Genomic DNA, 25,527 nt, shown 5'->3' with positions numbered 1-25,527 from the left:
ATAGTAAGCACGATCATCATTAGCTAAACTTGGCACACGACATATTGCTGCAGCAAGTTCAGGGTGCGATCATTACATAGGAAAGAAAAAAATTGAATTTTGACAGCAAGATTCAGAGGTGCAATCATTATGCAAGCAAATACGGTATCAAAGCTCGAGTACGCCTAAGGCATGAATATTATCGCGAACAGAGTTTTAGTAATTGAGAAATCGAGGTAACTGCTGGACACAGTTTGCGACTCAAAAGGAACATTCATGTACTAGCCTGATGACAGATGCACTCCTCATTTTATTTCTGTCGCTAATGCTCAACTTCTTTTAATAAAAAGATAATTGCATTGCATTATCTCGTCCAGTTCCATTAGACATATAGAAAAAAATAACTTGCTGATATTACCCTCGATAACGACGTGGGCAGTCAAAAGGTTTCGTTTTTGCTCGACTCTACACCATCTGTCTGGTGCCATTCAGTTTACTCACAGACAGCTGTTAAGGGCCGAGATAGTGAATGCAACGTCACCACTCCCCCACTCGGAAGTGGACGATTTGAATTGCTCTAAAGCTATCCACACCCTTCAAATGCGATTTCCTTTTAAACAAAGTTTTTTCTTGGTGTGAAACAAGCACTGTGAGGTTTATGGAGTGGTATTTTAACAGTCTACATTGACTTGATATTTGCCTTTAGTGTCCTTCTAAGTTGACGCATCATTATTACCAATCTATTGCTATATATGTGGCATTAGTATAAGTGGACCGCACTGTAGTAGCATGCCAAGCCTTTTGCTCAGCAAACCTACCCCATCATTAAATTTTCACAGCAGCGCGCACGTATTTTCACTACTGGTTGGTATCGTGGTTTCCTTGTGATGCATTGTTGGAATATATAAATTATGTACACAGTGGGGTGGGCTATGTGGTGTGAATAAAGTGTGATGACTGTGTATTCAAGAGGCTATTGCCCTAGCCTAGCAATCTGGCATAACACAGTACCTAAATGCAAAATTTCATATCTTTTTATTCACTGCTGTACATTTAAAATGCAAATATGTTTTTGAGATGACTGTAAGACCAATATAAATAAAATTTGTTGCATTTTAGAGAGAACAGAAGGTTAAATTCTTGTGGCTGTGTGAAGCAAAATTTTTGTTTGCCTGAAATTTTTCACACAAATTACCGAGAATTGGTATGTTTAAAAAATAATTGAAGCCCGAAGCTCACAAATTTCTACCGCTGCACCAGGAACTGTTATTGCAGTTCTGTATACTGCATCCGTTAGAGCATCTGAAGCGGACAAATTTGATACATATAATAATTTACAGCTTACATGAAGTTGTTACAATGTTTACGAGGGTATTGTAAAATCAATTTTGTTGTATTATTAGGTGCAATTTAAAGAATTGCAATATCGTTTTTCATTGATGAGTTACAGAGTTGTGAATTTGATATTTCAGTTGTTCGCAATTCAGTATTTCTCGCTTCAAGTGCTGCAAGGCAAGTGAAGAACAGCTCTAAGAACACAGCCAAAACACCTATCTCAGCGATGTCACAGATACAGGGAGGCGTTTGTTACAGCAATGATATTTTTGGTCATGAAGTTGGGCCGCTCCATCAATAGATTACAACTGTTGGCGGAGGACAGTTGAATGTATGGCAGTAGTACTTTATCTGGTTGATCATGTCTCATCGCTGGCCAGGCAGTGTCCTCACCTAAAAGTAGTATGTTACACGGCAGCACGGCCGCAAGAAGAGGCTGAATGACACAAGCACCGACTATCAGCTTATTTATTGGAGAAATGTAAGGGCACAGAAAACATGCAAGGGACAACTGCTCACACCCTAGTGAAAGCTAATCACCAGAAAAATTACCTATGTGTCGTCCCTCAAACAAAACTGTATTATTACAACGCTATCACAAAACGCTGTCGAGGAAGAACAACTCGTCATCACCTAAGGTGACAGAAGCTTGTCTGACACATGCGTCACCCAAATGGGAGATAAGCATTGCCTACAGCAGCAATGGTAGGTCCTCATTCTGGTGAGGGAAAAGCAGCTTGCCTTGTTCTAGTGATGTGCTAGTAGTGCTCACTTTGAGTGGCTGAGTCTGTTTAAAGATCACAGTGTGTGCCATAGAATAAGTAGGAGACTGTTGTCAAGTCTGGGGTCCGTGCGGCCAACGAAGTTTCCATGGATGGTGCCGTGCCAGGTGCCGGGTGAAAGGGTTCCGAGCGATGTATAAGAGAATGAAAAAAAAAGATAATTATATTTCAAAAAAAAGTACATGGTTGAGTTTTACAGTGTGGCTCCAACTATTGGAACACCTTATGGTAGCGTCTTTGCATGTCCGAGTGTCACACTGTTTCCGAGCATGCCCCTCCTCCTCACCGTCTCCATCCACTTTTTATGCCCTGCGTTGTCATTGTTCAGTCACTTCCTCCAATCCAGCATCAGGAGACCGATGACCTCAGGTCTCATTAATCCAGAGGTTTGTTGCCCTTTCGCTCCAACGGGAGTTTTGTCGAAACACACACACATCACTGGGCACAAACAGGGAAATTGGGATGGTATGCTGACTCTGTCTCCAGCATGGGTCGTGCCAATTTGTGCGGCTGACAGGTGTGAAGAATCGTAGCATTGCATGGACCTCATATCCGGTGTGGAGTTTCAACATCCCATTTACGACGCTATCGGCTCATTTCCCATAATTGCTTCATCCGTGACCACAGTTTTGTTGCAGAGTGAACGGCTGATCATAACAGCCTTGATGGGCTCTTTGTGACGGTCAGGAGAGACGACGTTGCTATCTTCAAGCGAGGTGCCTTGAAGTAAATGATGAGGCATGACAACTGCATGTTGCCAGGGTGGCATCAACCGCTCTGAAGGACCGCCGGGCATGACAAGCAAGCCGCCTTGAAGTGAACAATGAGGCGTGACAACTGCATGTCGCCGGAGTGGCGACATGCAGTTGCTCATGCAGAGCTCGTTTTCCCTTTATTAATTAAGACTCATCATTACATTTGTTGCAACAAGTAACTTGCCATGTTTTATTACCTTTATTGTACTTCTCATTTTGCATGCCAACAGTTATAAACGGCTAGGGCTGCACCAATGATGCAGTTGTAATGCTTTTGTAACATCCACGTTGTTTGAGTGTGTTGGCAAGGATCTTTGGTTCATCTTGTCCCCCCCCCCCCATTTTTTTTCTGCTGGTTAGTCTATTAGGATTAGCTAAGGTAGAGGCAGATAAAGTCACATCATCTGGATTGATGCATTTGGGCAGTATTATCGACAAAGACAAGTTACTGCTTGTCTTAGAGGTGTTGGTGGCTGGCTGAGTGTAGCCAGGGCTTCTAGAAGGTGTGAAGAAAGGGGCGCTGGTTGTCTGTTTAGGCCTGTGCTGCGTTCATTGCCTCCTTGGTAATGGTCGAGCCACTGTGGTGGTTTAATTGCAGCCACTGGTGATGGTTTGACCCCTCTGTGCTTGTCCCAGTGAAGCACAGAGGGGTTAAAGGAGAAGTGGTGCCTTTCATTTTGAAGACAGTGCCCCAACGTTTCTGGCTGAAAATGCAGAAATTAGTGGAGAGAAGTAATGTCCATTCATTCAGGGACTGCTGTGAAAGGAAGTGCATGAATGGGTGTAATGAAATGCAAGCACAGTTTGGGTCAACCCCGAGACCTGACATTTGACATGTCCCCAGTTGCCCAGCAAATGTCGGGCATGGTGTATTGCGCCGCAGAATTAATTGTGCCTGATAATTGTGCAAGGGAATATAGAAATCCAAGACAGCATGTCATATGGCTAGCATTTCATTCCAGCCTGGTAGATGTATTGCCTGGTGTTGCTGTCGCCTGTGCTTCTGCCAGAGGGTAACCATCCAGAGTGGTTATAACATGGACGAGCACCTATCGTGTAATGTGATGTCCACGCAGATCACGGTGCCCTTCCGGTACGAGTGGCTGGATGAGCTGTTCCGTGAAGGGGCCACACTCATCTTCTTTGTGCTGACGGGCTACAAGTTCCGGCCCACACAGTCCAACCCCTACTTCCGCCTCTCCCAAGATGATGAGGAGGAAATGGAGGAAGTGTGAGTGTCCCTTGCTTTGTTTGTTTTGAATTGAATATTATTGTTAGCAACATACATAGACACAATACCTTTTTTTTTTCAGTGCAAATTGCTACAGTGAAACTTTATTGCTACGAACACTACATTAACAAATTTTTCAGATTGACAAACATTTCAGAAATCCCCTGCTGACTGCTTATAGTTGCAGTGTAAAAGTATTGCAGCACTATGAACTCCAGAATATGTACAGAACTTTTTAGAATAATAATCCATATTCAGTTTCCGAGTCATGTTAACAACACCTCGGTATTACATATTCATATTTCAAAATCCTGTGATTCTCATTTCGGCGATTTCACAGTAGCTGGAGCAGTAGGCTAGCAGACAATGACACATCGCATGGGCTTGGAAAACCTGAAGCGGCACGAGAGAAGAAAAATCATGGTGCAGCTCCGCCTCCTCCTTATAGAATTTGTCGAGGGATCAACTACATGAATAACTGCATTGCCATTGCCAAAGATGCTGCAAACGAGTTCTTGAACGCTACGCACTGTCAAGACAAGTAAAATATGTATCTTTTTATAAAAGAATATACTCGTATGACCCAAAAATTGCCTCTAAAGTAACTGATACTAATGCTTCCATGTTTCTTTGTCTAATAAGTAAAGAAAATATCACACGAACTTATGAAATATATCAGTTTAAAAGCAGCAAAGCAGTGCATGCTGCTGATTTGAAGAATGTAAAGACCAGGAAATTAACAAGTTGAGGACAAATATTTAAATAGAACTTTGTCACTCAAGAACCTTGTTTACATTTTTGTACATACGCAATGGCTAGGTAAAAATCTCTATGACGCTGTCCTTTGTTCCAATGTAATGCGCAGGAGCAGCTGTCGTGTATTGTGAGTAATTGCACCGAAATTACAGTCTCAGCAGAGAGAATATATAGAAAGCAGAAGTTCTGCAAAATATATGAGGGCAAGGCAAATGAAAGTGAGCCAGTGCGAATATATGACAAATGGGGTACTTTATTTAAAGTAGCCTTCATGAGCATTTAGACATTTTTCCCACTGACTAACAAGTCGTGCGATTCCCGTCTCGTAAAACTCCTTGGGTTGCAGCTTCAAAAACTCTGCAACTGACTCTTTCACGCCATTGTCCGACACAAATCAGGTTCCTGTGGGCTGTTTCTTCAATTGCCCCAAAATGTGGAAGTACCAAGACGACAGGTCTAGGCTGTATGGCGGATGTTGCAGCGTTTCCCACTTGAACTTTGCCAGTTTTGTGTTAACCACATCAGAGATGTGGGGACGGGCATGGTCGTGGAGCAAGATGACCCCATTCGTCAATTTTCCACGTCGTTTTGTACTTGATTGCGACATGCAGCCGGTCTTACGTTTCACAATACCAGAAATGATTCATTTTCTCTCCAGGTTTAGCAAATTTTATCAATAATGGCCCCTGATGATCGAAACAAAAAGTCAACAACACTTTTCCGGTGGAAATGACGGCCTTTGCTTTCTTTGGGGATGGGGAATTCGAATGTTTCCACTGCAAGCTTTGCCATAGTGTTTCACGCTCGTGTTAGTAGCACCATGATTTTTCCATGGTCACAATTGCAGACAAGAAGTCGTCACCCTCATTGTGAAACCGGATCAGATGAGTCAAGGCAGTGCCAAAGCTCTCAGTCTTCTGGCGGTGGTTCAAAATGTTGGCCATCCATTGCGCACACAAGAGCCGATAACCGAGACGTTCATGAATTGTGGTGCGAACCGAACCATTACTGATGTCCACACGCTCTGCCAATTCATCAATGCTTATCCTTTGTTCTTGCCTAATCAGCTCACCAACCTTTGCAATTGTGTTGGGGGTGATTGCACGTTGGCTTTGGCTCAGTCTTGGATCGTCTTTGCAAATTTCACGTCCTTTTATGAACCATTTGCTCCAATCCTTAACAGTGGCCAATGAAATGCAACGTTCAGTGTACATGGCAGCCATACGGCTACTAATTTCTTTTTGGGAAACACCTTCAGCTGTCAAAATCCTCGCGACACCACGCTGTTAAACTTTTTGAGCATCCATTATGTCACGTGTCCATGTTCACCTGCGTGTCACTTTTGTGTAAATGAGAGATGCCTGTGCTTTATGCGCATGCCTAGCAGATAATGAACCAAACCATTATTGCGCGGGATAGGTTGACTCACTTTCATTTTACTCACCCTCGTACATTAGAGATGCTAAGATACAGTGGAATATACAAATGGAAGATACAGCTTGATAAAGAGCAAAAGAGTTTCCCTGGAAACAAAGTTCACTGCATGTATACACAAAACTTCGCAAAAAGAAAATTGAATATACGTATGAGTCTCCAATAGATCTAGGTAGCTAAGAAAAAGTCACTGTATATAATATGTTAAACAAGTCAAGTAAACGGGTTCCGAAATCACAGTTTCACAGATCACAGAATCCTAAGGTTCCCCTGATAATTGCGCGATAACTCCCCCTGATAATTGCGCGCGATGGAAAGCGACGCGCTTCATCCCCGCTTTTCTTCCTTGCGCACTCAGGACTGAGCCACCACCTTCGGCTCACCCATGCCCCCCCCCCCACACACACACACACTTTTACTCGCACATGCAGCATGCGGTGCGCGGTCACGATGTTATCGCCCTTGGACTTTATACGAAACATGAGGGAGACGGCAACGGCAGGAATGTGCCTGGAGTGCCCACATGATTGCTATCGCAGTAATATAAAAAGAGTATCCAGCAACTGAAGCGTAGCGTGGTCCATTAATTTTGCAGAAAAAGAATTAACAAAATAGCACTTTCATCATGCGACAATTCACTGCGCCACAACGTCTTTTCTTTTTCTTTTGCGGGCTGGGGGCACCTAAATGAAAGAAACTCGTAGGAAAGCATGTTGACCACAATTAAATGGCTACTTTGGGCACCTACCGATGAAATATCAAAGGAAATGTGAGATGCTCGGTCCACAGAGAACCATACGCATATTGCTCGGTATCCTACACCGGCGAGACAAGACTTTCCGGAGAGGTCGCGCTCAAGTGAACACGTTGCAATCCGTCGAGTCCCCACAGTGATGGCGGCGAGCGACCATTGTTTCTTTTACTCCTTTGCTAGCAAGAAAGCGTCCAAAACTCTGCCAAGTGAAAATCCACTCGGCCAGAGAAAAACAAACGCGCACCGAAGTGCGCAACACGGTAGTCAGGGCAACACGAGAACGTTTTTAGAATAATAACAGGAACAGCGCAACACAGGACGAGTGAGTAAACAGGACAGAGCACTGACCAGCAACCAAATGCTTTATTTGCAGAAGCAGCATATAAATACATCATGAAGGTGACATAAAGAATAGAAAAAGAAGGATAAGTGTCAGCCACGAAGATGATGTTTGTTGAGAGTGTGAGGGACGCAGAGCTGACGCATGCGTTGCCACTTTTGAATATGCAAAATACTTCAGATTTTTCGCGCACGCTTTTCACTATATCTGCCGATTCTTTCGCACTTCTTAAAGATCGGGGTGTAACCAAACGTATTACAGTGTGCAGTTGTGGAGGAACACAAGAAAAACGCATGCGCTCTGGCATCCTCTGGCAGCCCGCTGGTAGTGAGAACAAAAAAAAATTGAAGAGGCTCAATGTGTCCTCACAAATAAAAGTCAAAGTAGAAAAGTAAGTAAGAATGTAGTTACCTTTGCTGGCTTTAGTGTCTTCACATGAATGCTTTGGCACAGGTGAAAAATAAATGTTGATATTTTTTTCTATGACATGATGGCACAAATGAACCACCACAACGCTTTGTGTCGTCAGACCTCGCTGCAGGCTTTGTCATATTTAGAGTAGTACACTCTAGTCAGCTTGTCTGATGGTGTGTTGATTTGGCTTGTCTCGTATGGTCTGATGTATGACTTTAGAAAAGTCAATGCACCTTTAGCGTCAAATGGTTATAGTAACAACATTAAACCCACAATGTACCAGAATTGAAAACTTAAAGCATGACTTTGGAAATGTCAATGCACTTTCACATGAAAAGTTTATAAGAACTTTACACCCATAAATTTCAGTATTGAAATCTATGCACTCCATACATTCCGCGGCTTACGCGAGATGCCGCGACGAGCCCGCTCGCCATCAAAATGCCTTTGAATCTTTGTGCTTGGATGGGGCTCCCGGCTTTATGTGACTCCCGCTGCATGTGCATTGCCTCGAAATCGAGCCTAAGTTCGCAATGATCGTGCTGAAATGTTTTTTGGAGCATAAAAAAGACATCCTATACAAAATCCGGAATGATTTCCGGCGACGGGGTCTGTTTTGATTGGTGGTGCATGACAGCACAAAAATATTGGGGGGGGGGGGGGGCTAAAGCCCCATAAGCGACCCCCCCCCCCCTGGCTACGCCCCTGGATTGGGTGGACGTCTCATTTTCCCTTATCTAATTACTTCTCTCCACCTTGTGCGTTTCCATAGAACTATTATGTCAAACTATTGCAAGCTCCACCCAGACAAGTTTCACCTAGCAAAGGAGGCACGTCTCTTACTTTCATCCTTCTTTCTGCGGACATTATGTGTGCGGAGAAATGTAACCTCCATGCGCACGGGGATGCCGCATGGCCTGCCCTTTCTAGACAGCATTGTATACATGCACTTCCATTTTGGAATGCTAATATACAGTAGAATCTTGTTTCATTTCATTTATTTTCACCTTAACTGCCCGAATGCATTACATAAGGGAGTGCTTTAATCCTTGTGACAATGTTATAACAAATGTGCAAAGTGGAAAGAAACAACAATAAACAAAAAACAAGCCAGGAACAATTGGGGAGAAAAGGGGAACATCATGTTGGAGTAAGGGTGGGTGGGATCGGTAATTAAGCAATGTGGTTGTTTAACATTTTGCTGAACGTTTTACGGTCAGTGTATGACACGATATCTTCTGGGAGATGGTTTTAATGGGTTATTGCATCAGGGAAGAATGAAGTGTCCATGGCAGATGATCGGGTGTTATTCTGTGCTATGGGATGACTGTGACTTAAGCGAGAGGATGTATGTAAGGGAGGATTTAATAGGGAATTCCTTGAGTGTGGATGGTAATAAAAGGTGTGAAGCAAGCCGAGACGAGAGATGATCTGGCCAGAAGCAAGTGATGGTAGTTCAAGTGTACGTTTTGGTGCATTTATGCTGGTTTCATAAGAGTAATTGGCAGTTATAAACCGAGCAGCGCGATTTTGTATTGCTTCTATAGCATAGGTAAGATATGATTGGGAAGGGTGCCAGTTAGATGATGCATATCGTAACTGTGGACGTATGAATGTTAGATATGCTAGCTTTTTTATTTCTGGTGATGCGGCTTTCAGGTTGCGTTTTAAATATGCAAGGGTACGTGAAGCTTTAGAACAGATGGTGTCAATATGAGTTGACCATGATAGTGTGGATGTCGTGTGAACGCCGAGGTATTTGTAGGACGGGGCTTGATTAATAAGAGCTGAATATATTGTGTTGTTGTGACTGGTTAAGCTGTGGTTGCTGGGGAATGACAGAGCTTTGCATTTAGTAAGGTTAAGCGTCATGAACCATTTCTCGCTCCATATTGCGATGGAATCGAGATCCTGTTATAGTGCGGTGATGTCATTCGAGCCTTTGATAGAGCAATTTAGGACACAGTCGTCCGCGAAAAGACATAATTTATTCTTAATGTTAGCAGGTTAGTCATTGATGTAGTGAAGGAAAAGTAGAGGCGATAAACCAGCGCCTTGTGGCACACCCGATGTTACACTGCTAAGGGACGAATTATGGTTATTTGCAGAGGTGAACTGTGTGCGCCCTTTTAAGAATTGTTCAAGCCAGGTAAGCAAGCCATTTAGGATTCCGATAGGTGCGCGTTTTTGAAGTAGGTGATTGCGGGAAACGTGGTCGAACGCTTTTGAGTAATCCAAGAAAACGGCATCAACCTGCAAGTGAAAGTCCATGAATTGCAGAATGTCATGGGTGAACTCTGCTAGTTGGGTCCCGCATGAAAACAGGTTTCTGAAGCCGTGCTCGTGAGGGTAAAAGAAGTTGATAGATTCCAGGTGAGCCATTAAGTTGGATGAGATTATAGGTATGTTCTAGAAGTTTGGAAGGAATGCTTGTCAGAGAAATTGGGCGATAATTCATAATGCGGAAGTGTACGCCAGTCTTAGAGATTGGTATGACATGGGCTTTTTTCCAGTCGTCGGACAAGTTCTCACTCTTTAAAGATTGCATAAATATTAGGTGTAGTACCTGGCTGGAAATGTTACCGGTACTAACAAGTATTTTGGCGTTAATGCCATCACACCCAGCTGAGGTGGTTAGTTTTAGTGAATGAGGCTACATATGCCATCAGGGTTGATCTTGATGTCTGGCATTAATTTTACTGAAAGTGGTGGTATTGGTTCAATGGGAATGTCGTTAGTGTTGGAGAAAACTGAGGTGAAGTAGTCGTTAAGAGCTGACGCGCATTTCTCGAAGTTCATGAGATTATCATTCGCATCTGTTAGTTCAATCTGTCTAGTATGTGTCTTTACTGAAAGTAAGCGCCAGAATTTATTGGGGTTTGATTGTAGAATCCTCAGAAGACATGATTTAAAAAGTTATCTTTGGCTATCGTCAGCTCCTGAATATATTGGTTAACGCACAGTTCATGTTTTTCCCATGTTTCCGAGTTATTTGTAGGTTTGGCTCTTCTGTAAAGCCTTTTCTTATTAGTAAGGAGAGCTTTGAGCCGTTTATTAAACGATTCATTGTTAGAGTCGGATGTCATGAGAATTGTTATACAGTAAAAGCTCGTTAATTCGAACCGCAAGGGGAAGCCGCTTCAGTTCGAATTAACGAAAGTTCGAACTAACGAAAGTGAAGGAGGGCTACAGTACACTGCGATTTGGAAGCAGTAGGGCAAGTCAGAAATTTGGCGTGTCAGAAAGTGATGGCGTGTGCCGCGGGCACACGCCATCACTGCCATCGCTTAACACCATCCCAATGAATTGCGACGGCCGATACCTCCTAAGCTGAAAACAGAGGTGCACAACCGATGAAGACTGCCGAGACAAAGGCGCTGAACATGTGAAGGTGGCGAAGGCGTTGATTCGTTGGTTCTTGATTGCAAGCGCAGCTGCGACGTACTTGATTCGCTGTGTTTTGGAGCTTGCCGTGCCATCTCCGCACAAGATTGGCAGCTGTACAAGATTTGCAAAGCCTCCGAGATTCGCAACGGGCAAGAAGTCTCCGAGGTTACGTAGAACGGAGAGGCGGCAGCCGCCGCTGCCTTCTGGCTGACGCCGCGTCGGTTAGATTTTTGGCCGATTTTGCCTTTTGTCGCCGTTCTCTCCGTTTCAGAGGCAATACAGCCTTGTGTGTAGGCAGTAGGCGCGTCTCTCTGGCCGTGTGCCAGGCGAGCGTAGTTCGAATTATCCGTGAGGGAACCTTCTCGCGTTCGAATTAACGGACTTTTTTATACATAGGCTTCTATGGAGCTTGGCCGGACCAAATCGTACAGTTCGAATTATCCATAAATTCGAATTATTGAAGTTCGAATTAACGAGCTTTCACTGTATGTATTTTGCTTCCCAAGTTGAGCAATACATTCTTATAAAGCTCCCAGTTGCTATCAACAGTTCTTGATAAGTAAGACTGCTGAAAATCATTTTTTAAATTTTGCAGTTCATTATTTATGGCTTCAAAGTCCGCCCTTTTGTAGTGTTTTATTATTTTTGTTGTGGGTGACTTAATTTCTTAAGTGCTGTTGTCATGCAGATATGGATGAGGCTGTGATCGCTAAGGTCAAGGGTGTTATCCCCTCTAGTATGACATGATATCACCTGATGCAGGTTGAAGTCTAGAATGATATCAATAAATTGTTTAGCTCGGACAACGGTGACCTGTAAGTTACGGAAAGCAGAGGCCAGTTAATGTTAGGGTAATTGAAGTCGCCAAAGAGGTGAATAGCAGTTAGGGAATTTGCCAGTGATGTCGGTTAGTGCTTTACAGAGTAAATCGCAGATAGACAGAATGCTGTCTGGTGGCCTATAGCACATGCCAAAAATTGTCTTTCCAGGACCGTTGTAACCACAGGTTCACAGTAGCTCGAGGTTATCATCCTGACTGATCAGGGAAGGTGAGAAGGTGTCTGATAGCTAATAAAATGCCCCCTCCTCTCCGGCTGCTCCGATCATGGCGATAAAATTCCAAAACTTGTTTCTAAAACTTTCACAGTTGAATATTCACCCTAACTTTCTAAGATGGATACAAGGATTTCCTACTAATCGCTTACAGTTTGTGCAAATCAATAATAGTGCTTCTCACCCGCTTCCTGTAACATCAAGTGTTCCACAGGGCTCTGTGCTAGGACCCTTCTTTTCTTTAATATATATTATTGATCTACCACTTAATGTCTCTAGTCACATTCGCGTATTTGCGACGATTGTGTTGTCTACTGCACCATAACTAACGCCAGTGACCAAGTATTGCTTCAGAACGACCTAAACAATATTCAAAATTGGTGTGACGACTGGCTAATGCTACTGAGTCCTTCTAAATGCAAAGCAATGTCAGTAACCCACCGTCGAAATCCTCTCATATTCTCTTATGTAATAGAAAACAAGCCTAGTGAACCAGTTAAATTTTTCCAATACTTACGCTTCACTATTTCTCACGACCTTTACTGGTGTTCGCACGTGTATAATGTTATAACATCTGCTAACAAAGAGCTCGGATTTTTTAAACACCACGTACGAAAAACTCCTCCCCACGTAAAACTACTAGCATACAAATTGTTCATCAGACCTAAACTTGAATACAAACGCTTCTGCTGTCTGGTGCCTGCAAGAAATTTACCTTATTAACGCCCTTGAAGCCGTACAGAATCGCACTGCTAGGTTCATTCACTCAGCATATTCTTATGACATCAGCGCATCATCCTTAAAAGCAGACTCCAATTTACCAACTCTTTTGTATCGCCGTCGTATCGCCAGCTTATCATTATTTAACAAATTTTTTTACAGTCCGCTCACCATCACACCATACATTTCACCGCTGACATGAACATCACATCGTAGTGGTCATTCATTAAGTGTCGCTCGCCCCAAGACGTGCACTGTCACTTTTTATCTTCGTTTTTCCCTCGTGTAATTGTAGACTCCATGGAACGGCCTTCCTTGCGACATCGCTGCCATCACCAGTTCATCTGCATTCATGGAAGAAGTGTCGATTCTCTCACCTTTACTAATATTGTTTTAACTATTGTTGTAATCCCACCCCTTATGTAATACCCCCGTGTAGGGTCTTTAAGGAAATGAAGAAAGATAGAGAACATAGTCAGAATTTGGAGGGAAAGTTTCACTGTCTCTTACGTCTCCATTTACCACGTTTCAGTTAATACTGTGTCGGCATCGATGTCGTGAGTGAAGCTGCGAAGTTGTTCTCATTTGGGTAGCAAACTGCGCATGTTAGTGAAAGCTATGTCAAGGAGAGGTAAAGATGAGGGACAATAGCGAGATGAAGTTGAAGGGATAGGCTACGTTTTCGTGTGTTGTGATTTGGAATGTGCTGTTTCTATGCGCCTTTATTAATGGCCTCGTAGCCTCAATCATGCTGACAGGAGTAGACTTGTAGTGATAGCACTTATTGTTAACAAGCAACTTGTCTACAGGTAGCTTGAACGCGCATTTTTGTGGTCGTATGTAATTTAACAATTTGGAACGTGCAATGCGAGTAGGAGCAAAATCTTCACGTATAGCGAAGTTCATTGCCTTTAGTTTCTGCCCACAGGCCTGAATGTTTTCCTTTGACTTGAAATGAGCCAACTCGATAATTATTGGGCATTTTCTTTCAGGACGGTATTTGCCTATGCGATGAGCACGTTCAATAGCACTTGCTTCTAGATGCATGTCCAGCTTGCTAGCGCAGAAATTGATAATTTTTTCCTCAGACTCTTTCCATGTTTCTTTTTCATTGTCTTCCAGTCTGAGGAAAAGCAAGTTATTATGGCACATTCTGTTGTTTGTGTTAGAGCTCTCTGCTTTTAGCACTGCTGTCTCTGATGGCATCATTTTGTCAAGTCTCAATTACTCCATCCTGATGGTCGTTTTCTAGCACAGAAATATGTTTTATCAGCGCAGTTATTGTGTTGTCTGAGAATGTTGGCTTCTCTGAGCTCACTTATACTGGTACATATTTCTGAAATTATTTCTTTTAGTTCTTTAATCGTCTGTGAAAGAGAAGAAACGGTGTCTCTGTCAAAGCCTGGGTTAAGTTCATGTCTTTTGGGGAAAACCACGAGAAGAAACGTACTAAACAGGAAAATGTACGATCCGAAGTAGCTAAAAAAATTTGACAGACTCAACTGTTATTGACATCTACGTAATGCGGAGCTCGCGCCGATCGTTGGGGCCCCGAGACATGTTTTGTTGTTTTCCTATTGCGTGGTGTTTTAAGATGCCGACGGGAAACCAAAACGAAATCAAGCTGGTGGGTGATACCGAATGTTGCTGCAACGAAACACGATGCCCACATTGCGCCACCTGCATCAGGGAACGGCAGTACATTCGGATTATCTCGTACTAAAAACTTGCAGTACGCTACCAATGGCACTATGCACCACGCGTTGTAAAACAGATAGGTGAAGATGCTTATCGCAATAGGTTTGGCGGCGATAGCTGTGAATGTGGCATGTGACGACCCGAGTGAAGATTTCCTGGTATCAGAATAACTGTACGCACCTCGCGCCTTTTCTTGTTCACATGGGATCTAGCGCACAGAAAATGTATACGATCGCCGTATGCAACAGGGAATGACAGCGTGTTTTGGGTATTGTCTATTGAAAGTATGTACTACGCTTCCAACGGCACCATGCACTGTGAAACAGATAGCCAAAGATGCTTATTGCATTGGGATTGAAGGTGATTGCTGTGAATGACACTTGCAACGACCCCAGAGAAGATTAGCTGGTACCGAAATGAGAAAGGCAGTGCATGCAGGTGTTTTCATGCAAGACGAGCGGGCAAGTATTGCGATGATGTTGCCGTGGTGGGCAGCTATATACTGTTTTCGATTGCATGCGCCTCACACATTTTCTTGTTTACATGGAATCTAGCAGCCAGAAAACGAATCATACAATCGCAGTTTGGCAACGTACTGAACGTTGGTGCCAAAAAAATCTTTTTTTCCGGGAATGTATGAACCAGTAAAGAATAAGCGTAACTTTATGGGGTCTTTTTTTCTCAATTGCGAACATTGGCACCGGGAAAACGTACATAATGCGAACGTATCAACAGGGTTCTACTATACTTGCCGAATAAACACGCTTTCTTTTCCCAAAAGAATGAAGCAAAGTTGGGGGGTGCATTTATTATGTGGGGGTAAACTTTATGAGAACCTTTTCGAAACAGCAAAAATTGGAAAGTAAGACTGTAATCATTTTAAAAATACATGAGCTAACTTACCTTTGCAGTAAAAGTACACGTATACTATTTGGAAACTGTAACAGCATTTTTGTTGCACTTCACTCCTAATCGGAACCGCCATACCTTTCATCCAGGAAGCTAGCCACTTCTCCGCATTGTGGTTCCACAACAGCTTGTCCTTGCAGCTGCTTTTGGTGGTCTGCCATTATCGGAAGCATCATGTTGAAGCGCTGCTTTTCCCACCTTTTGACGAACATGCTGCATGTGCCTCTTTCCTTGACTGTCCTGCTCATTGGCATGTCAAAGTTTATTGGTGTCTGATCAATATTTTCGTTTTGTGAGCAGATAAAATCTCTGTCCCACAGCAGCTGTATAACTCAACCTAGGGCCTGTCACACACAGTGAAACCAAAGACAAGCACAAAAGCGAGCAACAGACATGCTAATTCGACACTACACCCAACTACTACTATGCTGACCAAGTGGCAACCACCCCTTCTTAACTTGGACTCTCCCGTGCCCCGTGCGTGGTTGGACATCAAGCACACATGCTGTCATATTACATCTGATTAAAGTTGCTCTTGCGGGTAGCAGTTGCGCGTTTTTTGTTTTCTCATCATGGGCTTGCCGTCAGCTTCTCTGTCGTGAAACGCACTGCCCCTGCCAGTGTGCTGCCATGCCATGTGTGCCGTTAGAACGGATGTGCAACATATATCATTTAGCCATAGAATTTCACTTACGTGAGCTTGTCATTTCTCATGTGGCATCATTATTACGTATTTCCAACACAGCAAAGGGCATCGAGATTAAGGCCGCGCACTGTAAACACATGTGGGAGAGTGAAGGATTCTTGTCTCTCCAAAAAACTACAGCACGGCCATTCAATTGTAGGAATGCGCAAGACCAAAGGTGGAGGTGTGATTATTATGTGGAGGGAAACATAAATACAAATTTTCAACAGGAAAGTTGGGGGTGCATTCATTATGGAAGTGTGTTCATTACCGACTATATACGGTAATTCACGTGTCCACCTCTTTGAGCGCAGAAGCTGCAGTGTCTGCTGCAAGAGATGTGCAAAGAAAAAAAGAACCATTGCGCTTAGGAGGTGACATGAAGCTTCTTCCTTGTCGCAGGTATTGTAGGCATCGTCATTTGTTTTGCACACACCACTGTTACTATATGGTGCATCGGTGGTGCGTGGCGGCAGAATTGCTTGTTGCCAGAAGTGCTTTTCACTATTGGCACCGCTGTGCCGATAGCGACAAGCACTCGCTGTTGTAAGGCCGGCAGAGCTTCCACTCCGATGCACTGGTCACAAGGCTCCTGTGACGTAGCTTGGCAGGGGTGAAGTAGCAGACAGGAAACGTTCAACAAGTATGACAAGCTCTATTCACGAGCAAGCTATTTACATTTATACAGAGTGCGAAGAGCACGCCCTCATTCTTCTACACTCTCACTCTTCTACTCCCTGTCTACGCCGTTTCGCAATAGCTTTTGTTGCTTTTATTTCTCCATGGAGAAAAACAGTGCTGCGGATATCTGAATCTCTGATCTCCTGTTTATGGTGATACCAAAATGGCATCACCGCGTCAATGGAAAGTCACGCCAGCACAATCAGCAGTGCAATAGCACTCTCTGAAGCACAATTTTTTCTCCATTTTGAAGCCAACACACTAAAAAAGCACAATCTTCTGTTATTCTGCTGCATAATTCTTTCAAATATTTTGCCATGGGATAAAGAAACATTTTAGGATTATGAGGAAAAAAAATACTTTAAAAAAAGGAAGTTTTGAGCAAGCTGGCCATTTCATTGCCACATCCCCTCTAATTTCTTGATTTTTTTTTCATTTTTGGGTGATACAAATTTTGGGGGATACAATCTTTCCCACCGTCCTGAGGTTCATCGTATATCATCGAGGTTCTACTGTAATTCATTTATTATACTATTTCTGGTTACAAATTGTCCTCAACTGTTATTCCATCAAGGATTTCTTGTGCTTTTTTACAAGGGAGAAAGGATCCATGGGCAGGAGACTGTGCTGGAGCTGTTGTAATGATAATGAGTTAGGTGCATGACAGCAGTGGTGTGGGCAACTGGCCTGTTTCAATTTTGTCAATTAGCTAAGTGCAGCCAACTAAGTACAGCCAAAAGGTTACATCACTTCCTTTCACCTAGTTGCTTGGTGCTTGCAGATGGCACACTGGGAAACTGGATTTTTGAATGACTCCAGAAAAATATAGTTGTGTAATTTGCATATGAGGGAAGGGGGCATGGCTATTTACTGTATATACTCATGGAAGGAACACACTCGCATAATAAATGCAGTCCCAGCTTTGCTTTTAAAAATTTGGATTTTGTGTTCCCCCGCATCATAATCGTACCCCCAAATTTGCTCATGCGCAGTCCCGTGATCGAACAGCTGTGCTGTAGTTTTTCAAAGAGACTAGAATCTTTTAGACTTGCACGTGTGTTTAAAGCAAGCGCACTTTACGCCTAACGCGTGCTTGCTGCCAGTGTCGGAACAAAGGCACCTTGCAGACTTGAGAGAGAAGAAAGCAACTGGCTCTCTGCAACAGTTAGTACTTTATGCAAGTTACGGACTTTACTGTGATGTAATAGCAGAGAGCATGCACGCAATACGCAATGCACGGCCAGGCGTAGTGCACGGGGGAGTCCAAATGTAGAACGGTCGGCCATTACTTGGTCGGCATGGTGAGCCTAGTCGGGCACAGTGCCGAATTCGCATGTCTGTGTTTCGCTTTTGTGCCTCTCTTTTGTTTTTCTATGTTCAATAGGCGCCAAGTTGAGTTATATGCCTGCTGTGGGGCGGAGAGTTTATCTGCGCACAAAATGAAAATGCTGATCAGACTCCAATTAACTTTGTCATATAAGCAGGGTTGTAGAGGAAAGAGACGCACGCAGCGTGCTTGTCAAAACAACAGGTGCCAAAAAGCAGTTCTTCAACGTGATGCTTGCGATAACAGCAGATGACCGGAAGTGGCTACAAGGACAAGCTGTTGTGAAACCACGATGGGGATGAAGCAACCGGTGACCTGGACAACTGGTGTGGTGGTTCCGATGCAGTAAAGTGCAATCGAAAGGCTGTTACGGTTTGCTAATAGTATATGTGTATGTTTACTTCTGAGGTAAGTTATGTAATGCATTTTTCAAATCATTACTATCCTACTTTTCAATTTTCCTGTTTAGAAAAAGTTTCCGTAAAATTTACCCCACATAATAAACGCACCCCCCCCCACTTTGCTTTGGTATTTTCGGAAAGAAAGAGTGTTCATTACGTGAGTATATACAGTATTATACCCACATGGTTCCATCTGGTCTTGTAATCCAGCCTCTTAGAAAAAAAAGACACTCCTATTAAGAGTCCGTGCTTTGCAGGCCATAGAAAAACATTCGTAGACCACAAAGACTCTCCAGACTGCCATTCATGAACCATTAGCCCATACCATACAGTTTTTTTTTGTGTTGTAATGTACAGTCGATGTCCGATTTTTTGGTCTCCCTAGGGGCCGCAAGAACATCTGAAAAATCGCACAGTCCGAAAAAATTAATGCATGCCCTTTACTGCAGCCAAGGGCCCTAATCACGGCAGGCACATCCGAAATAGCTCTGAAGGCCTGCCAGTGTAGTTATGAGGTGTATCGGTGCTTGTACTGTGACACGGGGGGTGCACGTGTGTACAATTAAAGAGTACATGCTGTGTAACATGACAGTAACCCCTTTACATTCTTGTTATGCTTCACCTCAATACATTGCGACGACGCTTAGTTTTGGGAACTGGCATTGTGCAGCGTTTGACCCTTGCCATATTATATGCGCTTCAAAGCCATCTGCGAAGATGACAAAGGCGGAGTTGGTTCCATTGCTGACAGCAGCAAATTTTTTGCATGTTCAGAAAAATTTGTCCTGTCCCCAAACCTTTTTATGCTGCGAAGTTTGGTTGTCAACGAGGCTGAAATGGGTCATCTTTAAGCACATTCTGCTGCAGTCAGCTAGCTGGGTGGCAGTTTTAGAGTGCAGCTCTTAGACGTCCAATCCTGCGGCAAGCGTCAGCATAACCGAGCAACCGAGCACAACATCGAAGGATGAAAGAGCAACGCAGATCGCAGCAGGGAATTAAAGGCGGCAATAGCGAAGAGAGCGTGAGGAGGAAAGTGTGAGAAGAAAAGCATAGCGCCGTGCAAGACGTGTTCTGTGAGAGTCGCTGTGAGATGACGGCATAGTGCTACGTGTCGTCTGTTCACTTCTTTATCTTTTTTCGGTCACTGCTTTTCACTGGCTAACAAATCTTGAACGTTATCCCTCGGCGCCCGACACGCCTGCATGTATCAGAAGTGTCTCGAATATTATCGATAGTTTATCCATTGGCTGTTGTCACCAATGCTTTTTGTAATCTGATTGTATGCGCGGCGCAAATTGTGTAGCACTTTGTGGAAACCACATGAGCACCAGCGATTACCAACACAATCACCACCAATGTATTTGGCCCCCAGATCAGATTTACGACTATCGCTGACTCTGCTCGCCACTATCGTTGTTCTTGAGTGTTATTGTTTTGCTGGGCACAGGTTCGCCCAATAAAGAGGTAAATTTGTAACTCACAGTTTCCACACTGTATTGTTCTTGTCACTACCATGCAACAATATAAATCGTAATGCAAAGCCAGTTCTTTCTGAAAAATGAGCGATGCAACCAGTGGAAGTGCTTCGTCTGCCGCAGAGGCACTGAGCTGCTGCCGAGAGGACCCTGTTGTCAGAAACAAATTCTTTGCCACAATATATTGCGAATTCAAAACACCTAAACAGCTGCGCTCAAAATTTGCATTAGGGAGTGTCATAATCATTGGTGAATATTTGCATGTTCAAAAGGTGTTCCGGTGCCTCTTTAAACTTGTGTTTCATTGCAGGCTGACTCAAACTGGGCTGACGGAGAATGTGTCCAAGACGCTGCGTAACCGGGACATTCACGATGACAAGGGCACAACGGCCACCAAACGCGAGAGCAGCCACGAGTATGACTGAGAAGGGGCAAGAGAGGGAGTTCCCATCCTCAAGCAAGAAAACATGCGAGTGTGCGTTTGGCCACTAATCATGCATGCGCGCCAGACCAGCCAGTACCGATACAAATCTTTGCTTTCCCACTGACTGCATTCTGAGTTTCACTCTTTGTGAAGCAGTTGTTTCCATTCCTCTGCTTTCTCTCTCTCTGTCATGTTTCTTTGAAACATCACATGTCATGGCACTTTTTCTTTTTGCATTCACATGTGTAGTTGTCAGGTCTGTGTTGCTCGCTAGTTGTGTCACTTTCATCATGCCTAATTCTTCACAGTCATTATCAGCTTAGTGTTATGAGCAGAAGAGCCTAGCAAGCGCACATGCATGTGGGGGACTCAGGCATGTGAGGCACACTTTGCCTTGTAATTTTTGGGGGCCTTTATTATTATTATGAATATTAATATTATAATTACTATTATTATTATTGTTATTATTATTGTACCTACGCGTTGTGTGCTAGGAATGCACGTTAGATGTTATGCTCGGATGCACTTTGCCGTATCTTTCAATAAACTGTTCTGTTATTTTTCTTTTTTCTTTGCAGTTGTATCCTGAGATGATGTTGCTGTATTATATGTAGCTGAAGCTTTAATATTGCAGCTTCCTCGTGTACGTTGTCTACGCTTTCAATGCTGGTGTTCCTATAGTTTTTCTTTGTTCTTTCGCTCTCCCTCTCACTTCCTTCTTAAGTTAAGCCTTAATGTATTGCACTCATAGGGTGCATGGTACGAGAATAATTTATGGGGTAAAAACAAATTGGTGGGTCTTTATAAGACATTCTCGTTTGGTGCCCTCATCAGTCTAGCCAGCTGATATTAAAGAGAAACGCTTTTTGTGTGTTCTATATATGTATATATATATATTATATATATATATATAGCACATGCTGCCTAGCGCCACTTCTGCCCAGTCATGGGCACCAGTGCTGGATGGAGGATCTCGTATTCCCTTTGTGCTTTGATCTGTGTAGAGTTTAGACTATGTCAAATAAAGAATGCGATTGAAACAGCAGTGTTTTTCTTCCCCACAGCATCAGACACTCTTTGGTCACACTTGGCAGCTACTGATGACTGGTTGTGATGTGTGCAGAGCATTTAACATTGGTCACTGAGAAATAAAATTAAGTGGTTTGTAGAAGAATTTTGGCATTGTTAATGTAGGCCGTTGTGCAAAAATGGCTTCTATTTTCCTGGTATAGCCTCTTGCCACAGCTGCAGCAGCTACATTAAAATGTTCATTCATTTTATTATACGTGTGAATATTCAATATTTGTGAATATTCCTTAGAATATTAAGCTATTCAATATTTACTTCAGCTGAAATTTTGCTATTCAAATTTTTGAAGTATACAAAATGAATGAATATGTTGGGGGGGTCCGCTTATAAGCCACAGCCTCCTACAGGTGGTTCCGAAATCCACGCCCCATAGGGTGGTGCCTTATGAATTTAAAATGCATATGTTAAAGGCTTTTACTGGTTGAATGCTGCAGAAGCGATTTCAGGAGCCAGAAACCCGTCGTAAACATCAAGTTTTGGACACCACCTATTTATTACAACACCCAGGGAAAAAAGAAATCTATGCGTGTGACCTGCGGAAGTAAATGCATACAATGCCCAAATTTTGTAAAAACAGTCGCCATTCTCAGGTACGCGAATCGTTTGTGTCGTACCTTCATCCAGTGGCTCTGCTCCATGCCTCTTCGGCGACAATGATGGCGGAGAAATTAGCCACCACAGACCGCACTGCCGTGAAAGCACACTACAAAACGAAATTTGCTGTGCCATGAAGCCGCATCTCAAGACAAAAACCTGCATATAGCCCGGCCCTCGATTTGACTGTTCAAACTTTTGGCAAATGTTATACATACATAAATATGGCTGATTTGAAACATGTATAATCGACAGCTTCTGTTTTAGTGAGTAGGGCCAGTATAACGTAAAACTATCCCAATCTGTTTTTATTCCAAATCAGCCATTAGCCCTCTGTGATAGTTCAAAATAGCTCGGGCTGTGGCCATGTGGGAGTGTGCCACGCCTGTATGAGCAGAGCCTGAGCTATTTTGACCTATCGGGGAGGGCGAATGACCGATTTGGAATAAAAACATTGGAATAGTTTTACGTTATAGGTGTCCAAGTTGCATCACAGCTCATATCATAGTCAAGGCAAGAACGAATTTGTTTATCGAAAGCAGTGTGGCTGCTGTGAATAGATTTGCGTCGATGGAGCACTAAACCGTAACTTCGATGGCCGATATCCTGCAAAACGGCTCTGTTTAGGCCTAACAGACAAGGCAGGCGCGGTGGTTAGGCCTAAACCATTGCTGGACGTTTGCCACTCATCAGGCTCCAGGTTATGTGCACAGGTTAGACTGAGGACCACAACAGCGGCAAGCATGCCTACCAAGATTGTTTGTGCACTTGCAAAACAAAACGAGTTAGGTGCGCTTGTAGATGGAAAGCATTAAGCTGAATTTGTGCAACACAGCATGTCTGCGTTGCACAGTTGAGGTCACACTTCATAGCATAGGAAAACACAAAACACTGCCTCGGCTTCAATCACCACAAAATTTTAGGTAGGCTGATGAGCCTCTGAACAAATTTTCTGTGCTGCTGGAGTTCTAAGAAATGTTGAATTTGCATTTTTACACAAAAATATCTTATAAAGGCATGATTTGAAAATAAGCTGATTCCAGATTAACCTTGTATCTTTTTTTGCAGTAAAAAATCAACTTTTCTTAGTTTTGTTAGCATCTAGACTCCTGTGTCAAAGTGTTATCCAAATCCCTTAACTATTCGAACTACCGTATTCACTTTGAAATTATTTGACTAAATTTACTATTCGCTTCGATTTTGCTTCGAACCAAAAGACTGGTATCCGCACAAGGATACATTTCATGAAATAAGTTCATCCTGTCCATAACTGAAGAGATTCTAGGTGGATTTAACATGCTCATTTTGACTTATGATGGCAAATTCTGTGGAGCAAAATAAAAGGTGCAAGCAGCAGCTAAACAAGTTGCTTGTTGCAACTTGTTTGGCTGTTCAGCTTGTTCAGGAACAGCTGAAGCAGTGCTTCACTGCACTCAACACTCGCGAACAGTCCCTCTCCTATCTATAAGTACTAGTATAAGTTATAAGTGGTGCAGCGGTGGCGTAGAGGTAGAGCATGCGCATCGCGTGCAAGAGGACCGTGGTTCGAATCCCGGTGCCGCGCAATTTTCCACCGAATTAAAAAAAAATACGCGTGTTGATAAAATAGCATAAACAGGCGTGGAGTGCGGCCCGATCCCGGTGACCAGAACCAGCAACGCACTCCCTCACTAGAGCAGGATTGGACACACTGCTGCTGTACTTGGCCACAACCTCCTAGTCCCCAGCAGCTGCGAAGCAACTGACCACGGCGGCGCTCAGACCTGTGACGCAGCAGAGGATGTCAAGAATCTCTGGGTCCGGACAGGCCGCCATTGGAATATGAACCTGGCAACGTTTAACGCTAGAACGTTGTCTAGTGAGGCGAGTCTAGCAGTGCTATTTGGAGGAACTAGTGGGCAGTAAATGAGATGATATAGGGCTCAGTGAGGTTAGGAGGACAAATGAAGCATATACAGTGCTAAAAAGCGGGCACGTCCTGTGCTACCGGGACTTAGCGGAGAGTCTAGGAGTCGGATTCCTGATTAATAAGGATATAGCAATAACGAGAGGGTGATAGGTCTTGTGAAACTTATTATAGAGGTACAACGTCGTACAGGCCTACGCCCCAACAACCCGTCATGATGACCAGGAAGCCGAAAGCTTCTATGAAGACGTGGAATCTGCAATGAGTGAAGTCAAAACAAAAAATGGAAGACACTTGGTCGAGACTAAAGTGTGAAACGACGGAAGCCTGACACCATTGCTAATGGCGATTTGTTGCGTAGAAAACACCACGGAGGCACACAACTTGGCGGGATCACACGACGCATGAAGTCGACTGTCCTGCCCTGTGGAGTGTTTGGAGCTATGTACACACAATTGACTTGTACTTGCTCGGCTTGCCGCAGCAAGATGACGGTCACGGCGCTTCCGAGCTTCATTTACCTTGGTACCCGGAGATGCAGCGAGTCGCCTCAAACACATTGCCTCTCTTGCGTTGCTTCGTCGCGTACCTAGACTCTATGGTGCCGGACGCGCCTCGCCGCCCTGATACATGCGACGCCTACGCTCAGCCTCTCTTAAGCGCCGCTTGCGTTCAGCGGCTACCGCCCGTCGTGTGTTGGGAGACACTGGTTTGGCGAGACAAAGAATCCTTCCTACACGATACCGCAAAGTAAACTGCCGCCACCGCCGCCGCCACACCACACCCAGCAGACGGTCGCCACGCACGCCTGGCAACAGTCACGTCAGGCCACACAGCGCCCATTCGGGAGGCCACCTCAAGCGCCTGACGACAGTGACGTCAGGGCGAACCGTCGAACACACGGCTGCCACGCGTGCTGATGTGATTAGTCATCCCGCGCGGCGCCGAACCGCCCGACACCCGCACTTGATGACAGTAACATCACGCACGCGAGCCAATCAGGAGGCGCCCACCTGCGCCTAGCGACAGTGACGTCACGACACAGAGGAGACCAGTCAGGAGGACAGAAAGCTGTGGCAGTTTCTGCTAACGGCAGATGACCTTGACAATAAGCCATTAAAGGCCTCCGCCTTAAAATACACCATACTGATGGACGAAAAGGAAGAGGGTTAACCGAGGGGCCCGATTTTTATTACTCGTATCATAAGAAGCCAGCAAACACTGACACGAAGGACAACATAGGGGAAATTACTTGTGCTTAATAAATGAAATAAAGAAACGATAAATTAATGGAAATTAAAGTGAAGGAAAAAACAACTTACCGCAGGTAGGAGCAGACGTGGAACGTCCTTTTTGCCGCAGGCGTCACGAGAACGTGATCTCTTTGGGTGAAGGCAA

The 25,527-nt window shown here is 43.9% G+C and overlaps 1 protein-coding gene across 3 annotated transcripts in view; it reads left to right on the top strand.

The window, feature by feature from the left end:
* Nucleotides 1–21,580, top strand: part of LOC135908428 (protein GPR107) — a 212,254-nt gene extending 190,674 nt beyond the window's left edge. For 2 of the 3 annotated variants that reach the window (XM_065440204.1, XM_065440203.1), the window contains 2 exons: nt 3,928–4,082; nt 20,427–21,580. In XM_065440204.1, coding sequence (XP_065296276.1) covers nt 3,928–4,082; nt 20,427–20,541 — 270 coding nt within the window. In that variant the 3' untranslated portion in view covers nt 20,542–21,580. The remainder of the gene's footprint in view (nt 1–3,927; nt 4,083–20,426) is intronic. The other variant, XR_010566324.1, reaches the window with a different exon arrangement.
* The last annotated feature ends 3,947 nt before the right edge of the window (nt 21,581–25,527 follow it).

The sequence above is a fragment of the Dermacentor albipictus genome, unplaced genomic scaffold, assembly GCF_038994185.2.
Source record: "Dermacentor albipictus isolate Rhodes 1998 colony unplaced genomic scaffold, USDA_Dalb.pri_finalv2 scaffold_30, whole genome shotgun sequence".
NCBI classification, from domain to species: Eukaryota; Metazoa; Arthropoda; class Arachnida; order Ixodida; family Ixodidae; genus Dermacentor; species Dermacentor albipictus.
Note: the sequence above shows the minus strand (reverse complement) of the source record. Positions and strands in the feature narration are given on the sequence as shown.